This window comes from Protopterus annectens, chromosome 3.part1, assembly GCF_019279795.1.
Source record: "Protopterus annectens isolate FY-2018-M chromosome 3.part1, PAN1.0, whole genome shotgun sequence".
Lineage (NCBI taxonomy): Eukaryota > Metazoa > Chordata > Ceratodontiformes > Protopteridae > Protopterus > Protopterus annectens.
Genome location: NC_056732.1, coordinates 1,043,566,898 through 1,043,584,882, shown reverse-complemented (window position 1 = coordinate 1,043,584,882; position 17,985 = coordinate 1,043,566,898). Strand labels below are relative to the sequence as shown.

At 43.1% G+C, this 17,985-nt stretch overlaps 1 protein-coding gene across 1 annotated transcript in view; it reads right to left on the bottom strand.

Moving 5' to 3' along the window:
* ERMP1 (endoplasmic reticulum metallopeptidase 1) overlaps positions 1–17,985 on the bottom strand; it is a 1,021,143-nt gene that overhangs the window by 563,643 nt on the left and 439,515 nt on the right. The window contains exon 9 of the mRNA XM_044067197.1: positions 724–898. Within this exon, the coding sequence (XP_043923132.1) occupies positions 724–898 (175 nt within the window). The remainder of the gene's footprint in view (positions 1–723; positions 899–17,985) is intronic.

The following is a 17,985-nucleotide window of genomic DNA, read 5'->3' as shown; positions in this document are numbered from 1 at the left end:
AACGAAGAATAAATTTATAGTCTTCCTTCCTTTATACTTCAAATTTTGAAGTAAAACCTTAGCTAATGTCCCATTCACATGAAGATGGCAAGAAGGAAATGGAGTCCCTTCACTGCTGTTCTAATCAGAATTCTATCTGGGACATGAGGAATGTCTCAAAATCCTGCAATGCTTTGAAGTGTCAATACAATAACACAAAAACAAATCTTAGATGTGTCATGAGGCATGAGTGCCCATCAGCCAGAGTGATTAATTTTCTGCAATCATATTTAGATGCTAACGATGCTATAAACTATAAAAATCTCTAGGACCATCTAAGTATCTTGACAGAAAATGGTCAACTCTCTTCACAGAAAGGTGAAAACTAGCAACATGCACTTCTTATGAGGGGAAAAAAGCAACCCCCCCCCAAAAAAGACGATGGAACATTTTCATCCAAAATCAAAACCGAACAAATATAAAATTCCTCAATAAAAAGCAGCTATGACCACACAACTGGGCTACAAGTTTTGCTGTGACAAAGAAATGGAGAGGTAGAAGGAAGTGGGGACATGGGCTGAAAGTAGCAACCAGTATGTGATGAGTGGTCCTAAAACCTGGGGTGCAACTCAATCACTTTTTAACATCCACCTGATACTAACTCCTCTCTAGACATATCTTTCTGAAACAGACTAGTTAGCATAATAATCTTTTTTTGAATTTTACAAAGCAGATAAAACTCACCTCTTGTTTTTAATTCAGCTTGGACTAGCAGCTCTGTGACAAGAGGAAATGCAACCCATAATGCAGTAACATATGCAGAACAAATGCCTGCCGAGGTGAGGAGGACCAGAGCTATGCACCACAAAGCCAGCGAAGCATCAAAGTACAACACCCCAAGATGGTTTGGATTCATGTTCTAAACAAAGAAAGCAAGAGTTTAGTTAGAAAGCTAGCATGCAAAGATTATTTTCCACCAACAGTTTAAGATCATCATTTCAGCCAAACTAAGCAACTCCTCTATTACTGCTACCATCATCAGTGCAAGTGCAGCTTCACCATTTTTGTCCATATCAGTTAAAAAAAAATAGACTATTTGGTGTTTGTTATCCTCCTAAACTAATTTTATTTCTTCTTCCTCATGGACAATCTCTCCAACATGAAAAAAGTCATACAGAGTGCTTTCCCCATCTGCCTTATCCATTCCCTACTACATTATTCTATAACTTTTCCTCTTGGTACTCTTCTACTGCAGCTTTTAGTACTCAAAGTTCTACTCTCTTCAGTGCCAACAGTGCCCACCATACTCCTATATACTACATCTGTTCTTTTGACTGGACCACTTCCTACCTGACCCTGTAACACTTGTATTATGCATTGTATACTCCTGATATTAGACCTTTTTAAACCTCTGTGTAAACACATGTATATTGTTTTACATCTATGTTATGTTGCATCACTATACTGTATAAATGAGTTGTATCGTTAAAGTTACTTTACAGTTCTTGTTATATACATGTAACCTGGGCTGAGTCTACATACGGTTGAATCTGATCAGTGCTCTTCCCCAGAAAATAAAATAAATAACAGGTCACAAATATACTTACTTTGCTTACAGATTACAGCGTTCCAATAAACTGGTTATGCACAACCCAAATGCGATAAACCAGTTCAGACAATCACAGACAGCATCTAACATTTGAAAAGCAACATGAAAGTCTGAGGATTGGCTTTTGCTTAAACTGCTGAAAACAGTACAATTTAGCAACACCATAAAATACAAGTACTATATAATATGACAAGTATGTTATAAGCTTTCCAGTCCTAAATGTTCTTTTCTGTACTAAAATGCACACACACCCCTTCTAAGCCTTTCCTTCTCCTGTCCCTGCACAACTACAACAGACAACGGTCAATGACTGCAGATTCATATCCTTAGCAACTCAGGGAGCACCACTCCATCACTACAAAAGGGTAAAATGGTTACCTCACCAGTGCACAGGCACTTAGTCCAGGGTAACATGGCAGAATCCTTTAACCCCAAGTTACTCCTACTAGATAAGAAGGCCAGGAAGTCTTGGACAGTTTCTTTAGCTGTCCGGCCTCCATCAGACATCCCTCTAGAAGCAGATAATAGCAGTGATGGCTGCTGGGCTTTTACATTGGACTCCACTGCTGCAACCCCATCAAAGGCTGGCATGGATCCATCTTTTCACACATCCTCTAAGGCTTTGCAGGCATCTGCTCCAGACATTGAGGGGGAACCGCAGTTGATTATCTTGAAGGGTCCTAGAGAGATTTTGCAGATATTGGTCAGAGATGAGGTTCTGGGTTCTTTTACTGAATCTTGCCAAGGGTTGGAAACTCTAGTATTTGTTAGAGCTGATGTCTATTCCAAGAAAAGACTAAAGATAAAAGATGATGCATATTTTCGCCTGTCCTAATGATCCTTAAAAGTAAAGGCAAGAGTTTACTAAGGTCTTTGTTTTCTGCCTTGATGGTCCTGAAGCCTCCGCAAGGGATTTTAGTGCCTGTTCCTCCTTGGACCTCTACTCCTTCTAAATGGCCTTGGAATGTTTCTGGTTCCTTGAAGAGGTCACTTGGAAACCTATTCTGGACCTCATCTTGCTCAACACCTTTCTCAAGGTCCCTTCATTTTGGATTCTTACTCTTCAAACCTTGTCTCCTCTATTACTAACCAATGCTTTGCTGGCGTCTTTGGATCTGAAGGATGCTTATCTTCATATCCCTATTCACTCTGTTCTCTAGACACTTACATTTTTCTGTTTTTTTCCTTTCATTTTTAGTTCTCTGCTTTGCCCTTTGGCCTCTCTACTGTCCCAATGGTATTCACAAAATGCCTAGCTCCTTAGATTGCTTTCTGCAGGTTCCAAAGAATTCATAATTTTCCTTCTCTAGATGACCTGCTGCTTCAGGCACCTTCTCCCAGTTGCCTGCTACAGGATCTGGAGGTCATCTCTCTTCTTCAATGTCTGGGGTTCACTATCAAGTTCCAAAAGTCTGTACTGATGCCCTCTCCGGATCATGTGCATCTGGGATGCAAGATTGAAACAGTTGTCGATGCTAGCATCTCTTCTGCCTCCAAAACTTTTGGCATTGACAGCCTTCTTGCAGTCTTTTCTTCTTCTGACTGCTATGCCAGCGATACATTTTCTTTGGGCCCTGTGACTCCTGTCCTCTTCTATTGCAATGCTCCTTCTTGCTAGACTGCATATGTGAAAACTTCAGTGGTACCTCAAGTTAATTTGGCTGCAGCACTGCCACCCTCTTAATTTCAGTGTACCTCTCCTTCCTTGTCTAAAGAAGGAATGAATTTGAGTGGTGGATTCAACAGTTAGATGGCAACCCAGGCATGCCCTTTTAGCCTCCAGTACCTTCTCAAGAATTGTCCACTGATGCCGCAGACATGCGGGTGGGGGCTTCATTTGATTACCTGAAAGTTTACGATCCCTGGCCCCCATAAGAAGTCGGACCATATCAACATAAAAGAGATGAGAGCTCTGAGAATGGCCCTTCAAGGTTTAACCCCATGTTTTCTCCAGGCCCCTTGAAGGTGTACACAGAGAACACTACAGTGATGTATGTCAACAAACAGGGAGGCATACAATCTTATCTCCTTTCCAGGATGGCTTTTCAGGCTGGGGAGATATCACTTAACTTTTCTGGCAATATACCTTCCTTCACAGCACAATCTAGTGGAAGACTCTCTGAACAGGGTAAAAACACAGGCCCATGAATAAATGCTTCACAGACACGCATTTCTGGACATTGTCCATCGGTGGAGTATTCCCCAGGTAGATCTTTTTGCCTCCCCTCTTAACAGGCAGCTTTCACTCTTCTGTTCCACAGTACCATTCCATGTGGCATGGAAGAGAGATGCCCTTTCTTTTCCTTGGAAGGGGATGTTTCCTCTGCTTTCAAGAGTCCTGCAGAAAACTTAGCTGAGCTCTGAAAAATCTTACTAGCGACTCCCTTTTGTCCAAGACAGCAATGGTTCCCCCTCAATGCATCTGTCCAGGGGCAATCATCACAAATTACCTCACTGGTTGAACCTCCTCACACAGGACAAGTGGCCTCTCATCCATCCTCACTTGTCTACTCTTCAACTGACACTGTGGGTGAAAGGGCTTTGATCCCTTTCAGGCATGTCTTTTCTGAGGACACGTTCAGGGTTTTACAGGAGGCAAGGAAACCCTCAACCAGAAAATCTTACATGTACAAATGGAAGAGATTTAATGTCTAGTGCCATGCTCATAACTAGGACCCTATTTCATTTGGGGTCCCTTTGGTCCTCTCTCATTTGTGCGAGTTGCTCCAGTCTGGCCTAGCCTGTTCTGTGAAGGTCCATTTGTCAGTCATTTCTACTTGTCGGCCCTTGGATCTTCCTTTGGCTTCTCGTTTTGAGTTCAAACAATTTCTTAAAGGCATCCTGCATATTAGGCCTCCAAGGAAACCTATTCCTCCTCCTTGGGACCTTAATTTTGTTTTGAAAAAATTGAATCAGGCTCCTTTTCACCCTGCAGATTCTGCTTCTTTGCAACATTGTACCTAGAAGACTGTTTTGCTGATGGCTTCTGCTCGGAGGGTTTCTGAGCTCCAGGCCCATATGGCCATTCCCTCCTTTGTTGTTTTTTCGCAGGGACAGGGTTTCCCTTTATACTAATCCTTCTTTTATGCCCAAGGTAGTAAATTAGTTGTCTTTAAATCAGACTGCAACACACTCTGCTTCCCTTCTCCTCAGTCTACTAATGAGAGGGTCTTGCATACATTGGATTTGCACAGACAGCCCAGGTACTAATTGGATAAAACTAAGGCCATTCATAAGTCTGACCAGTTTTTGGTTTCCTTAAATCAAAGGACATTTGGGTTTGGCTGTCTCTAGTAACTTCTACCTCTGTGAAGTCTTTTCATGTATAAATGTAACTCCTGTATGTTTACAAATGTAAATAGAAATGCAACTAATCTGTAACTGGAAGCAAGCAGAATGCCATGTAAACAAATGGAGCTTTTTCCCCGGGCCTCCACTGAAAAAGGTGATTACCCAGTCGGACTTTCCATGGTAGACAAAAAAATAAATTCAAAACAAACCATCTCCTCCTGGATATCTAAGACCATTTCATTTTAGTTATTCTTTTCATGACAAAGCATTGTCTATTTCTGTTACAGTTCACTCCACTAGGGCTGTTGCCTCTAATGGTGCCTTCTTCAATGGACTGGACACCAATTCCATCCTTGAAGCGGCTACTTGGTCTTCAGCGCATACCTTTACTAAGCATTATAAGTTGGATATGGTTTCTAGGGCTAGAGCAGGTTTTGCTGAAGCCATTTTGCATGGGTTTGTTGAGCACTCTTTTTCAGCCTTCCACCTCCCATTCTGTTTCTTGAGCTTTTTCACTCTCCCACCTATATAGAATAATGCAACAGTGCTACAGTACGGTTGTATAAAACTGTAGCATAACAGCTGATGTCCTTCTCTTCACTGTTAAAGTATTTGCTCCCTCCCTCCAACCCCTTCTTTGTTTTAGTTTTTGTTTTGGATTCCCTTCTGATGATGGTTTCCCCTTTTTCTTCTGCATTTTTCCCTTTGGATGTCTATGGACTCCTTTGTCCCATGAAAACTGTTCTCTTCTAGGGCAATTCAGTTCTGGATAACTGCATTTGTATGCCACTCATGCTCTACGTTCTGTGCAGGAAGCATATGTGTGGCATTTGTTTACTGCATTTCCTGTGTTGCACTTAATTTAAAATCGTTTTTTTCTCTAAAAACTGCATTTTACCTGATTTTGGCCTAGCACTCGTGTGAGATCATTTATTGCACTGTTGTGATTATTTTGCTGCTTCTGTATCTCTGCTACCTTTAAACTGCAACAAATAGAAAACAAAAAACAAAAAAAACTTGCTTTTTTTCCCCACTTTCTGAAAGTTAAGAAAGTTCAGTTACAGATTTGCTGTTCTGAACTGTTTGGAAGTTTCTAGAAGGCCAGTGCTTGCTTGGGCTAAAGGGAAGTCTCTGTGTTCACCAGTGGGAGTGGTTAACACTGAACAGCCTGCCTGTCCCAGGAGGAGTGGTTACTACCTAGAAGCTGTAGTTTTCTTGGCCATTTTGGGTCAATTCTAAACTCCTTGATCTCTGTCTCTTAAAACCCTACAACTCTCTTTTTGCGCAATTTTGCGCACTGAGCAGTGTCGGGCAGCGCCGCCTAAACAGGTTTAAACTATTCCAGGCTCCACAAAGTCTGCTCTTCACTTTTTCCCTTAGAACTGTTCAATCTCTCAAAGTAATCACTCTATTCTCTTTCTAAAGCCCTGCACTTGCTCAGCTCTTATAAGGAAACACTAACTAACTAAAGCACTACACCCTCCTTGACTTCTCATAAGTATTAGGCTCCCGATTGGTCCTTCCTGATTAAGTGAAAAATCAGTTCCCTTCCCTAATCTGATCAGTAAAAAAACAGTTCCCTATACTAATCTGGTATGTCCAAGGGTCAGTTTCAAGGTTACTCTCCAGTCCAGCTGGTGAATCTGGGAATTTTGAGGCAATGTTACAATTACCTTATGTACACAGACAACCCTCTCCTCCTTCCAACAAACTCTAATACATGTGAGAGATGGAGTTACACAGCCAAACTGCAGGCAGAGCTCTCTCAACCCAAGACTGGCACAGTCAGTCAGGAGGAAAAGGTAACCACCCACACCACAAATCCAGTCTCACACAGACCTATTGCATCTGCATACCCAACACATAAACACACAAAAACATACTCGAAGGCTCTAAATAAAAATCTGACTAAACAGCAAAGACCTCCTAAGCAGATATCCAAGCAACAGCCACCCCTCAACAATACCCACGAATCACATATCTCACAAAATCAGTGTGCCTCACAGTCACAGCCCTTAAGGCCAAACTCACCAAATACACTTGTTATAGGGGGCTCTACTGTCCGACACACTGACGTCCCGCTCACCAGACTGAACAAGAAGGTCACTGTAAGCTGCCTGTCGGGTGCCAGGATCCGCCACATAACGCAAGCACTCAGGTAACTCCAAAGCAAGTACAAGTATGACTGTCATTGTCCATGCTGGTGTGAATGACCTGAAACGTACCTCCCCGGACTACATGAAAAGAGACAGAGGAGCTCTCTAACCATGTAGTCCAGGCTGGTATGACCCTGACCTTGAGTAGCATCTTGCCCTCACCAAGAATGATGCCACAGTATAAAGACAAAATGATCAGTTTCAACAATTGGCTAAAGTATTGGTGTCATTCAAAGGGGATCCAGTGTCTGTCAGCCTGGGATGACATGCTCGACAAGCCATGTTGCTTCGCTAGGGACGGCTTGCACCTATCACCCTTAGGCTTTCGTATACTGGCAAAGGCTCTTGCCACCCCCATAGTGCCTTTTTTAGGCAAGGCTCAAAGGACAAACCCACCTCCATAGACAATCCAAGGATAAAAAAACTAAAGGTAATGAAGTCTAAACCTCAAGATTGCACGCACTCGAGGCTCTCCTCAGTATGGAGAAAATCGATGTCTGTGCAGTAACAGAAACCTGGTTCAAGGCTCCTGAGAGCACCCCAGCACTACCAGGTTATAACTCATACCATGCGTTTCGGCCCCAAAACTCGGACCGAAGCACAAAAGGAGGGGGAGTATCTACATTCATCAAAAATACCTACACCTCCAGGTTAGTGGCACTGCACGAAGCATCAGAAACCATCCATGTGCAACTAACAGCAGGCAAAACTGCCTTTCAGTTTGTAGCCTGCTACAGAACACCCTCCCTATTACAGGAACCTCACTTGGCATTCCTGAGAACACTGGAGAATATGAAGGTCTCTCCAAATACTATGTTACTGGGTGACTTCAACTACCCAAGCATTGACTGGGAAAACAACTCAAGCCAAGCCCAAACACCCTCGCCCAACGGTTCCTTGAATTTATAAACTCTAACGCAATGGAACAACTTGTCACCACTCCCACAAGAGGGAACAACATATTGGACCTGGTCATCACCAACATGGGGACTCTATGTTCCACACCAGAGGTAAACCCCTCATTGGTAAGATCAGACCATAAACAAATTTCCCTGGACATCCATATCCTGTCCCCACCCCCAGCCAAGGAAATCACTGTAAAGAATTTCTCAAAAGCCAACTTTGCACTTCAAGACTGGGCCAGAGGATAATACAGCCCAATCCGCAGAATCCTTTACAAATGCATTCTATGAGCACCTGCAGGAATGCATGGATCGTGCTATCCCAAATAAAACCAAGACTCACTCCTCCAAAAACAGGAGACCGGTCTGGTGGACCCCGGCCATAAATAAGCTATACAACAGAAGGAGGAAGCTACTGCATGACAGAGCAAAATCCTAAAAAGGGAAGGCATCTCTGATCAGTATTAGCAAGAAACTTCGATCCCTCATAAAATCATCAAAGGCCAGCTTCGAAAGAAAAATTGCCCTAGACACTAAAGATAATCACAAGGCCTTCTTTAGTTATGTCAGGAACATGGGTGGAAACTCCCAGATATGCTCTGAATTGTTGCATAACGGTACAAAATATACCAAACCTACAGACATAGCCAACATCCTGGCAGACAGATTGAGCGCAAACTTCTCCCCTTCTTCCCCCACAAAGGAGCAAATGCCTATCCCAACTGAATGTAACCTCCCTGACATCACAGATGCACAGGTGAAAGCTGCCCTATCCAAAGCAAAAAACACAGCATCTATGGGACCGGACGGTGTCCCAGGTTGTGTCTTACACGAGCTCCAAGAAGAACTGAACCCTCACATTAAGTCACTGTTCAAAGTTAGCCTTACTACAGGATATGTACCCAAAGAATGGCGTACAGCTACAGTGGTCCCACTCCACAAAGGTGGTGCCACAACGGACCCCAGAAACTATCGCCCCATAAGCCTGACTAGTCTGGTCTGTAAAGCTATGGAGCGTATTATCATGGAACTCAAACAAAGACATTGGGAGCCTCCAGACACTGGACCCTACCCAATTCGGCTTTGTTAAGGGCAGATCTTGCGTCTTAAACCTAGTTGATTTCTTTGAAACAGTTACCAAAGCCATAGATGAGGGCAAGGTAGTCCACACAGCCTACCCGGACCTCGCAAAAGCCTTCGACACAATACCCCACTCGGGCATCATAAATAAGCTTACCATCTTAAATATCAACCCCTATATCACAAGATGGGTTGCAAACTGGCTCAGAGATAGAACCCACATGGTCAGAATCGCAGGTGCCATGTCCGAATCCAAACCAGTTACAAGTGGCGTCCCACAGGGCTCAGTTCTGGGACCTCTCTTGTTTGGTATATACTTCTCTTAGGTTCAGGCTAACACGGGGGGATTATGGCCAACAAAGTTTGCAGATGACTGCAAACTGGGGGCCATAATCGAATCTCCAGCTGACACAAGCATCCTCCAAAAGGGTCTCCCAGAGACGGATGCTTGGTGCCAGAGCCACGGCCTCAAGCTAAATGCTAAAAAGTGCATAGTCATCCCCTTTGGGAAAAACAAGGTGTCAACAAATGACCACATAGGTGGTAATCCATTAAGTACGGAAGAAGTAATTAGAGATTTGGGGACCAATGTAGATAGTAATCTCTCCTTTGATAATCAGGTTGCCAAAGTGGTTAGAAAGACCTTCTATATAGCCCACTTTATCACAAAAGGGTTCGCATCTAGATCAAGAGAAGTCATTGTGCCCCTCTACTCGTCACTCATCAGGCCCATAATTGAATACAATGCCCCTTTTGGGATGTACCTTACCCGACACCTGCAGCAACTGGAGAGACCCCAAAAGTACCTCACCAAGAGGATCATGGGCAACAAACAGATGTCCTATGCAGCTCGACTAAAGAAACTCCAGCTCTACTCAGTTGCTTACCGCCTACACAGAGGCGATCTATGCCTGACGTACAAAGCCATGTCAAACCCAGAATTAATGGACATGCTCCACCTCAAAAAATCCAAGTCCCTTAGAGCTACACGCTCCAGGGACCTAAACCTCAGCACAAAATAAATTGGACATGCTGGAGGGACAAATTCATTTCCCAGAGGCTCCCCTCACTCTGGAATAGAATCCCAATTCATGTTAGACATAGCCCCTCGCTGACCCTCTTCAAGCGAAATCTGGACGCGTGGATGGGAAATCGCAAATTCACCCCTGGGATCTCTTCTGTGTCCCTGCTAGACAGAAGCACAGTAAACTAATATTAAAAGGGTACCTTCTGTGACCTACTTTACAGAGGCACAGTAGGCTAATGTAATAGGGAAGCAGAAGCCAAATACACTCTGGCTAGGCTTATAAATGCACTAGGGCAGATAGCCTATTATCTACCTATGAACCTATATAGCGAATACAAGATAATTAAGTTTTGGTATAATGGCCGTGAGATCACTAATGTTTAGAATACTGCAACAGTGAAGAAAGACTTCTACTGTTATGGTAAGAATTTACAGATCTGTACTGTATGAGCAGGCAGGCCCTACACAAGCTTATTTTCACGGCTCAGATGTAAATATTACATGCAATGCTGGCAATGTATCATGCCAAATGAGAACATTCTGCCTTTTGATACCATAACTTAGGGGTGTGAATTTCACTAGAAATGGAGGCATAATTCAAATTACAGCACTCTGGGTGATTACTGTAGACATTCTTACAAGAGAAAACTGTAGTTCTCAGGATTTCATCAATCAAAGCTTCACTAAAGTATATAAACCTCAAACATCAGCATGTAATTAATAAAAATGCATATTCCAAAGCCTTCAAATCAACAAACCACCTACTGTAACATATAACCTATTAGTCTAATATCTACTATTTAGGGTGAGTACACTCGCATAACTGCAAGATGTTTATCATAAGGATCACTGTGGTAGTTCAAATCCTTATCCATGGGAAGATTACTAAAACAGTCTGCCACCTTAGTAGTATAAAAAAAATAAATACATGTGTAGACTAAATTACCCAATGCTAAAAGCTTTACTACAACCAAAAGCAAAAAACTACAATTGAGAATGAGCCCTTTAATATTACAATTTATACTTTATAAGATCCAAATGTACGTTCTTATAAAACAAAGATCTTTTATGAGAAGTGTTTGAAGTTAAAGGTAAGTGACCATCAGTGAAGGAGGCAATCTACTATAATTGAAAAGAGCAGGTTGTGTTGCGGGAGAGTCAGGAAAGGGCTCTGTTCTTGACTGGACCCTTGTTTACAAAGGTGATTGAACCAGGTGTGTTTTAGACTAGTATGAAGCTAGTTGGCTGAATTCTGGTTTGAAGTAAAAAAGACCAATCAGGTTGCAACTTCCAATCCTAGGAAGTGAAGTGCTGTACAAGGAAATTATCTCTGTTGAGCTTTTATCTCCAATCTCCAATTAAATGCGAAACTTCTTCACATCAGGGGAATAAAGATTACACAGTATAGAAACAAGTACAAAAATAATTGTTATCCAAGGAAGACAGGTAAGCATACAACAGAACAAAGTTATGCAAAGCTGCTGCAAACTAGATTACTTGTCCCATACAAACATCCAAAGAGAATAAAAAAGTACAGTTGTGTACACTTACCATAAATGTAGATGTTAGAGTGTATTCACTGTTGCAGTCATTACATTTGGGTAATCTGCGTGCAGGTTGCCCTCAGTCGGCCTAATTAACAAAGTCTTGGGTCCTGCGTTGGTAAAACATGCAGCCGACACCATTACATCAGTTTTTCATGCCCCAGATGTCAGGTGCCCCACTAATGGGAAGCAATTAAACATAATAACACAAAGGTATACCTCCAAAAAAAAAGCAAATACACCAAAAAGGCTTTTAAGCATAGTAAAGGAAAGTAGAGGTACAGCCAAAAGAAGATAGGGGGCAGGAGGGAGGGGTAACCAGGACTGCAACAGTGAATACACTCGAACATCTACATTTATGGTAAGTGCATACAACTGTACTATGTTCTTCGTGTTTCACTGCTGCAGTCATTACATTTGGGTAGATTCCCAAAGCTATGGTTGGGAGGAGTTTAGATAGCATTAGGGCCAGCTATAAGGCCCGGCAAGACTGCAGTGGCAAAGCCAGCTCTGGATTTAGAGAAAATTGGCAAATGATAATGCTTGGTGAAAGTATGTACAGAACTCCAGGTAGCAGCTTCTAGGATGTCCCTGGTAGGAATGCCTCTGAGAAATGCTATAGGAGTAGATGCAGCCCTGGTGGAGTGAGGTCTGATCCCCTGGGGGATAGGTTTTCCATGGTGCTTATAGCAGAAATGAATGCAATGGCTTATCCATTTAGAAATGGTTGTTTTGAAATAGCTTTCGCCTCTGCCCCTGCAGCAAATGCTACCAGCAGTTGTTCGGATTTTCTTTGAGGTTTAGTCTTGTTCAAGTAGAATCTAAGTTGTCTGTGCACATCCAAGGAATGCAGTATCCGTTCCCCTTTGTTCTGTGGATTGGGAAAGAAGGTTGGCAAAAGAATGGACTGATTAAGAGCCACACTGGATACCACCTTGGGCATGAAGGATGGATTGGTTCTGAGTGACACCCTGTCCGCATGAAAGGTTCCACTGCCATAAGGGCCTGTAATTCAGTTACCCTTCTAGCTGAAGTGATTGCTAAAAGGAAACCCGTTTTCCAAGATAGAAATTTTAAGTCTGCAGTAGCAGTGGCTCAAAAGGAGGTAAAATGAGTTTCTCCAATACAAAGTTAAGGTCCCAGGCTGGGGTTGGAGCTCTCCTGGATGGTCTCAAATTTTTGACCCCCCTGAGGAACTGCTTGAGCAGTGGATGAGAGAAGAGGTGAGGTTCTGTGTTATAATGAGCTGAAATGGCTGAAGCGTGGATTTTAATGGAGGAAAAAGACAGGCCCTTGTGAAGCATCTCAGTCAAGTATTGTAAAATCTGAGGTAAATTGGGTGCTGCTGTGTTCATCCCTTGAGATTGGTTCCAGGCACAGAATCTTTTCCATTTTTGAGCATAAGATGTTCTAGTACTAGGCCTCCTTACCTCCAGGATGACATCCATCACAGGTTTCCTGAGGGATGGTAAGGAAGCGTTTAAGTAATTAGCCAGGTTGCAAGGTTCAGTGTTGGAAGCTGAGGGTGCAGAATCTGGTTCTCCTGCTGGGACAGCAGGGAAGGAGTCTGAGGCAGGTGCCATGGAGATGACCATGACACACTGCACAGGAGGGGGTACCAGTGCTGGCGTAGCCAGGCTGGAGCAATCAAAATCATCCTTGGTTTGTCCTGTTTGACTTTTAGTAGTACTTTGGAAAGCAGAGCCAGTGTGGGAAGGCATAGATTGATAGGTTTTTCCAGCTGAAGGACAGAGCATCCACTTTCCAAGCTTGTTTGTGGGGAGTCCTTGTGCAAAATTTATCCAATTGGTAGTTCTGGTGGAAGACAAATAGGTCTATATCTGGGCTCCCTCATTCACTTGTCAACATGTTGAAAATCCTTGGCTCCAGTTTCCACTCGTGTGGGTCGATGAGGTTTCTGCTTAGTCCGTCTGCCAGTGTATTTAATTTTCCTGGCAGGAATTGAGCTTGTAGGTGCACTTGGTAACTCAAGGCTGTGTTCCACACTGCCATGGCTAGTCTGCAGAGGGGGGTAAGAAATGTGTACCCCCCTGCTTGTTTATGTACCACATAACCGTGGCGTTGTCCATCTTTATCATTAGTTGTCCTGGAAGAATGTAGTCCTTGAAGGCTGTCAGAGCATTCTGTACAGCTAACATTTCTTTTTAACTGATATGCCGGTGCATTTGTCTTGGGTCCCGTTTGCCTTATAGGCTTCTTAGATACCACTGTAGTTTCTTCATATGCAGTCTTGCATATGGAATTAGAAGACTGCAGGAAGCAATGAACCCCAAGGCTTGCAGTATTTGACTTGCAGTTAGCAGGGTTTTTGCGGCCATTTGTTTGAAGTAGGTTGTCAAATGAATTTGCTTTTCTGGCGTGAGGTAAGCCATCTGGAAAGTTGTATTCAAGCTTGCTCCCAGGAATATAATTTGTTGACAGGGTACCAGTTGTGATTTCTTTTGGTGTTCCCCAGACAAGTTATAATCCTTTTTTTACAAAGGCCAGATGATTCAAAAGTATGTCCTGGCTTTCTGCCTGAATTAGACCATCTATATTTGAATATTTCTTTGCCTGCAAAATGCAATAACTGGAGCTAGGCACTTTGTGAATACCCTGGGCGCAGTAGATAAGCCAAAGGGCAGTGCAGAGAACTGATAGTGCGTGTTGCCTGCCTTGAAGCGTAGGTATCTTCTGCAAGATTCCCTGATTGGGATGTGCAGGTATGCTTCTTTTAAATCTAGTGTTGCCAACCAGGCGTCTTTGCCTAGCATAGAAGTAATTGGTGAAGAGTCAGCATCTTGAATTTTGGAATGTCCAGAAAGGTGTTTAGAGTAGACAGGTCCAGGATAGGACGCCATGATTTGTCTTTTCTGGGTACCAGGAAAAGTCTCGAGTAGAAACCTTGTCCCTTTTCCTATTCTGGTACCAGTTGAATAGCCCCCATGCTTAAGAGAGAAAGTACTTGTTTTTGAGCCTCTGCCCACTGATTTGGGGGAAGGTCCGGCCACCCACTTGGCGTTGGCAACGTGTGGAAATGAAATCTGTATCCCTGGGACACTATATTTAAAACCCATTTGCCCTGGGTAATGAGTTCCCAGTTCTTTGCATGAAGAGCAATCTTTCCCCCCAAAGGGGCAGTCAGTAGATAAGTGTTTGGAAATTTTAAAAGGAAGTCATTGAGACAGTTTACCATAGGGGAGAGTCTTGTTATTCCCAGATTTGGAAGTGGAGGCCCCCCCCCACTGCTTAGTTCTGAGTCCCCTGGGGATGAAACCTGGGGTTTTTGCTGTGTCTGGGTTTGGCTTGAGAAGACCTGGAAGGGGCTGGAAAGGACCAATTCTTAGAGGGCCAGTGCCTACTAAATCTAGGAGGCTGAACTTGTAAAAAAAAAACCTTAACAGTTTGCATAGATTTAGCTTTATCTTCCATCTTTTTAAGAACTTGTTCAGCCTTGTTGCCAAACAGGCGGTCCTGATTTAAAGGAGCATCCAACAATTTAGCTTTAACATGATCAGGCAAAGACTGCTCCTTAAGCCAAGCATGCCTTCTAAGCACAGACCCAGTAACAGCAGCCCTGCAAGAGGCCTCTAAAGAATCAAAACCACATTGCAAAGTATGTTTTCCAACTTGTTCAGTAGAATGCTTTAAATCCTGTAAGTCTATTTTCCACACAGTCAGGAATCAACATCATTTTTTGTTTAACCAGTCCAATAACATGTTGCTGATATTTTAACATATGAAATTGGCAGTTTAAAGCTCTAATGGCCAAGGTTGCTGAAGTGTAAACCTTTTTACCCCATCTATCCAGCGCCCTGGAGTCTCTATCAGAAGGGGTAGGATTTTTAGCAGTAGAAGCCTTAATGCCCTTGGGCCCCTGTGAAATAGTCTCTGGATCTGCAATAGGATTTTTGAAAAGGGACTTGTGGGACTCAGGGACCCTGTAATATCTGTCAGGTTTACTGGGAGCAGGAGGCAGGGAATCGGGGGCCAAACTGGATTCTGAGAAAGCATCATCAACAATGTCTAGTACAGGAGGAATAGCCAAAGGTCTATGCTGAGGTAGGAGAAGGAAATCCCTAAGCCTCTTTTTTGAATCAGAAAATTCCTGGCTTTCCCAGTGAAAATGCTCCCTTAAAGTATGTAAGGTTTCCCCAAAAGAAAAATCCTCAGGAGGGGAGGCAGAGGGAATAGAGTCCTCTGCATCAGAATCCTCATAAGTAGGTAAGGACAAATCCAGGTCATCAGAAGAGTCAAAAAATACAGAATCCTGATCAGAAGATTCATAATCAAGTTCGGCCCTAGGCCTCTTAGAAGGGGGGGGGGGGTTGGCTAGCCCTGCTTAGAGTTATTAGATCTTCAGCCATTTTTATCATTTGTATTTTAGGCATAGAGGCCTGAGCATGTGGCCTGGGTGTCGGTTTTTTAGACATGAATCGAGATTTAGGCCTTAGTAATGAAGGAGGCATTGATTTTAATGTGCAAGTCTGTAGGCCTGAATACACCAGCCGGTGCCTGCACAGCGGCTCTGAACCCGTCCAAGGTAGAGACGTCCGTGGGTTCTATAGTTGAAGTATCTCGCTGCATACCAGACTCTGAATGGGTCTCAGTAGAGGCCTGCAAATCAGAAGTAGCGGGTATCAGGGGCTGCGAAAGTGCCTGAGTACCGGTGAACTGGCGACTGGCATAGGAGAAGTGTCGTCGGCAGTTTTAGACCTCGGCGGCCTGTTTGTCTTTATCTTTGCGTTTTTTCGGAATCTCGGTAGTCGGATGGCTAACCGGCGACATTTCTGGATAATTAAATCGAGAATTGAAATATTTAGAGGCAAAAAATACTGACGATGGATAGTGTGCTGGTTAAATAAAGCACAAAACCGACAGCAAGGTACGTCGTGGTCAGGGCCTAGGAAAGGAATACAGGACGAATGAAAATCTTTATGAGGTATTTGCTTTCTACAAGTAATGCAATTATTAACTTTTACTGACATCTGTAAAGAGCAAGAAAAAGTTTCCCCAATGGGGTACTTAGCTTTTAGTTGAAGACTTTGGTTCTGAAAATCAAAAACGAAAATTTCAGGAGTCAGCCGACTGGCACTTGCAAACTGCTTCTGCTTTGGGCACCGCATGGCAAGAAAGACTGATGTAATAGCGCCGACTGCATGTTTTACACCCCTGACGACCTGATGTCATAGAAGAAGGGACAGCAACCAAAATAGGACCCAAGACTTTGTTAATCAGGCCGACTGAGGGCAACCTGCAAGCAGATTACCCAAATGTAATGACTGCAACAGTGAAACATGAAGAACATCTAATATGCAATTAACTGAGAAGAGGCATGTAATCAGCAGCCTGTTTAGTGTGAACCAGTGAAGTAAAGATGAAGACCAAGAGAATGACTACAGGGATGAAAAGGAAATGGCAACATGCAACTCTGAGTGCTTTAGAATAAAACAGTTTTAGATATTGAGAAATCTCCTGCTGAGCGGAAACCTGAGTGAATTGGTATTGATTCTTCGGGGATGGACAACATTTTGCTACCTCTCAGGTCCACAACTTGACAAGCAGCAAAGATGTCCAAAAGATTAGGCAAGAATAAGTTGTTAGTTGCAAGTCTAACCCCATTTCTGGCTCTTTTCACATCAAGGCCTGCAGCTCAGAGATTCTCCCAGAACAGTTAATGGCTAAAAGAAAAACACCTTCCAAGATACAATTGTTATTACCACAGCAGCAGGCACAAAGAGAGGTAATGCCATCTTTTCCACCACAAACTTAAGATCCCAGACAGGGACTGTACATTTCCTGGATAGTCTGAGATGGATTAATCCTTTTCAGGAACTGTTTGCATGCTGAGTGGGATGACTAAAGATGGGAGGAGCAGGCTGCAGTACCTAATAAATTACCCAAATGTATGCATAAACAGCTATGGAAGTGCTCAGCTAGATATTTGGGAATACTAAATCTCTGATGCTTTGGTAGGTTATACACTCTACTAAGAACACCACACTTAAGAACCTTTTCTGTTTGGCTAGGTAGGATTTAATGGTAGTGATCCTTCTGGCTTCTTGCAAAATGTACAATATTCCAATATTTCTTCAACTGATAGTCCCTGAAGGGGGACTAGGCTGCAAAAAATGGACAAAAGCTGAAGCTCCTTATTTTGGATGTAGCAGGGAAACAATTTATGTTAGCAGAACACATAAGTTGGGCAGTGGAGAGGGACCTTCCATGCTCTTGTGATCCTGTTGAGACAGAGCTGTTTTGGCAAATTCTCTTATTCCCTTCTGCAGCACTCCTACTAAAGGAAATGGTAGGAATACATGCATAAGATTTTGTCCATGGGCTAGAGAAAGCATCCCTCAGGCATACATCTTTGCATAGGCATTTGGTACAGAATTTC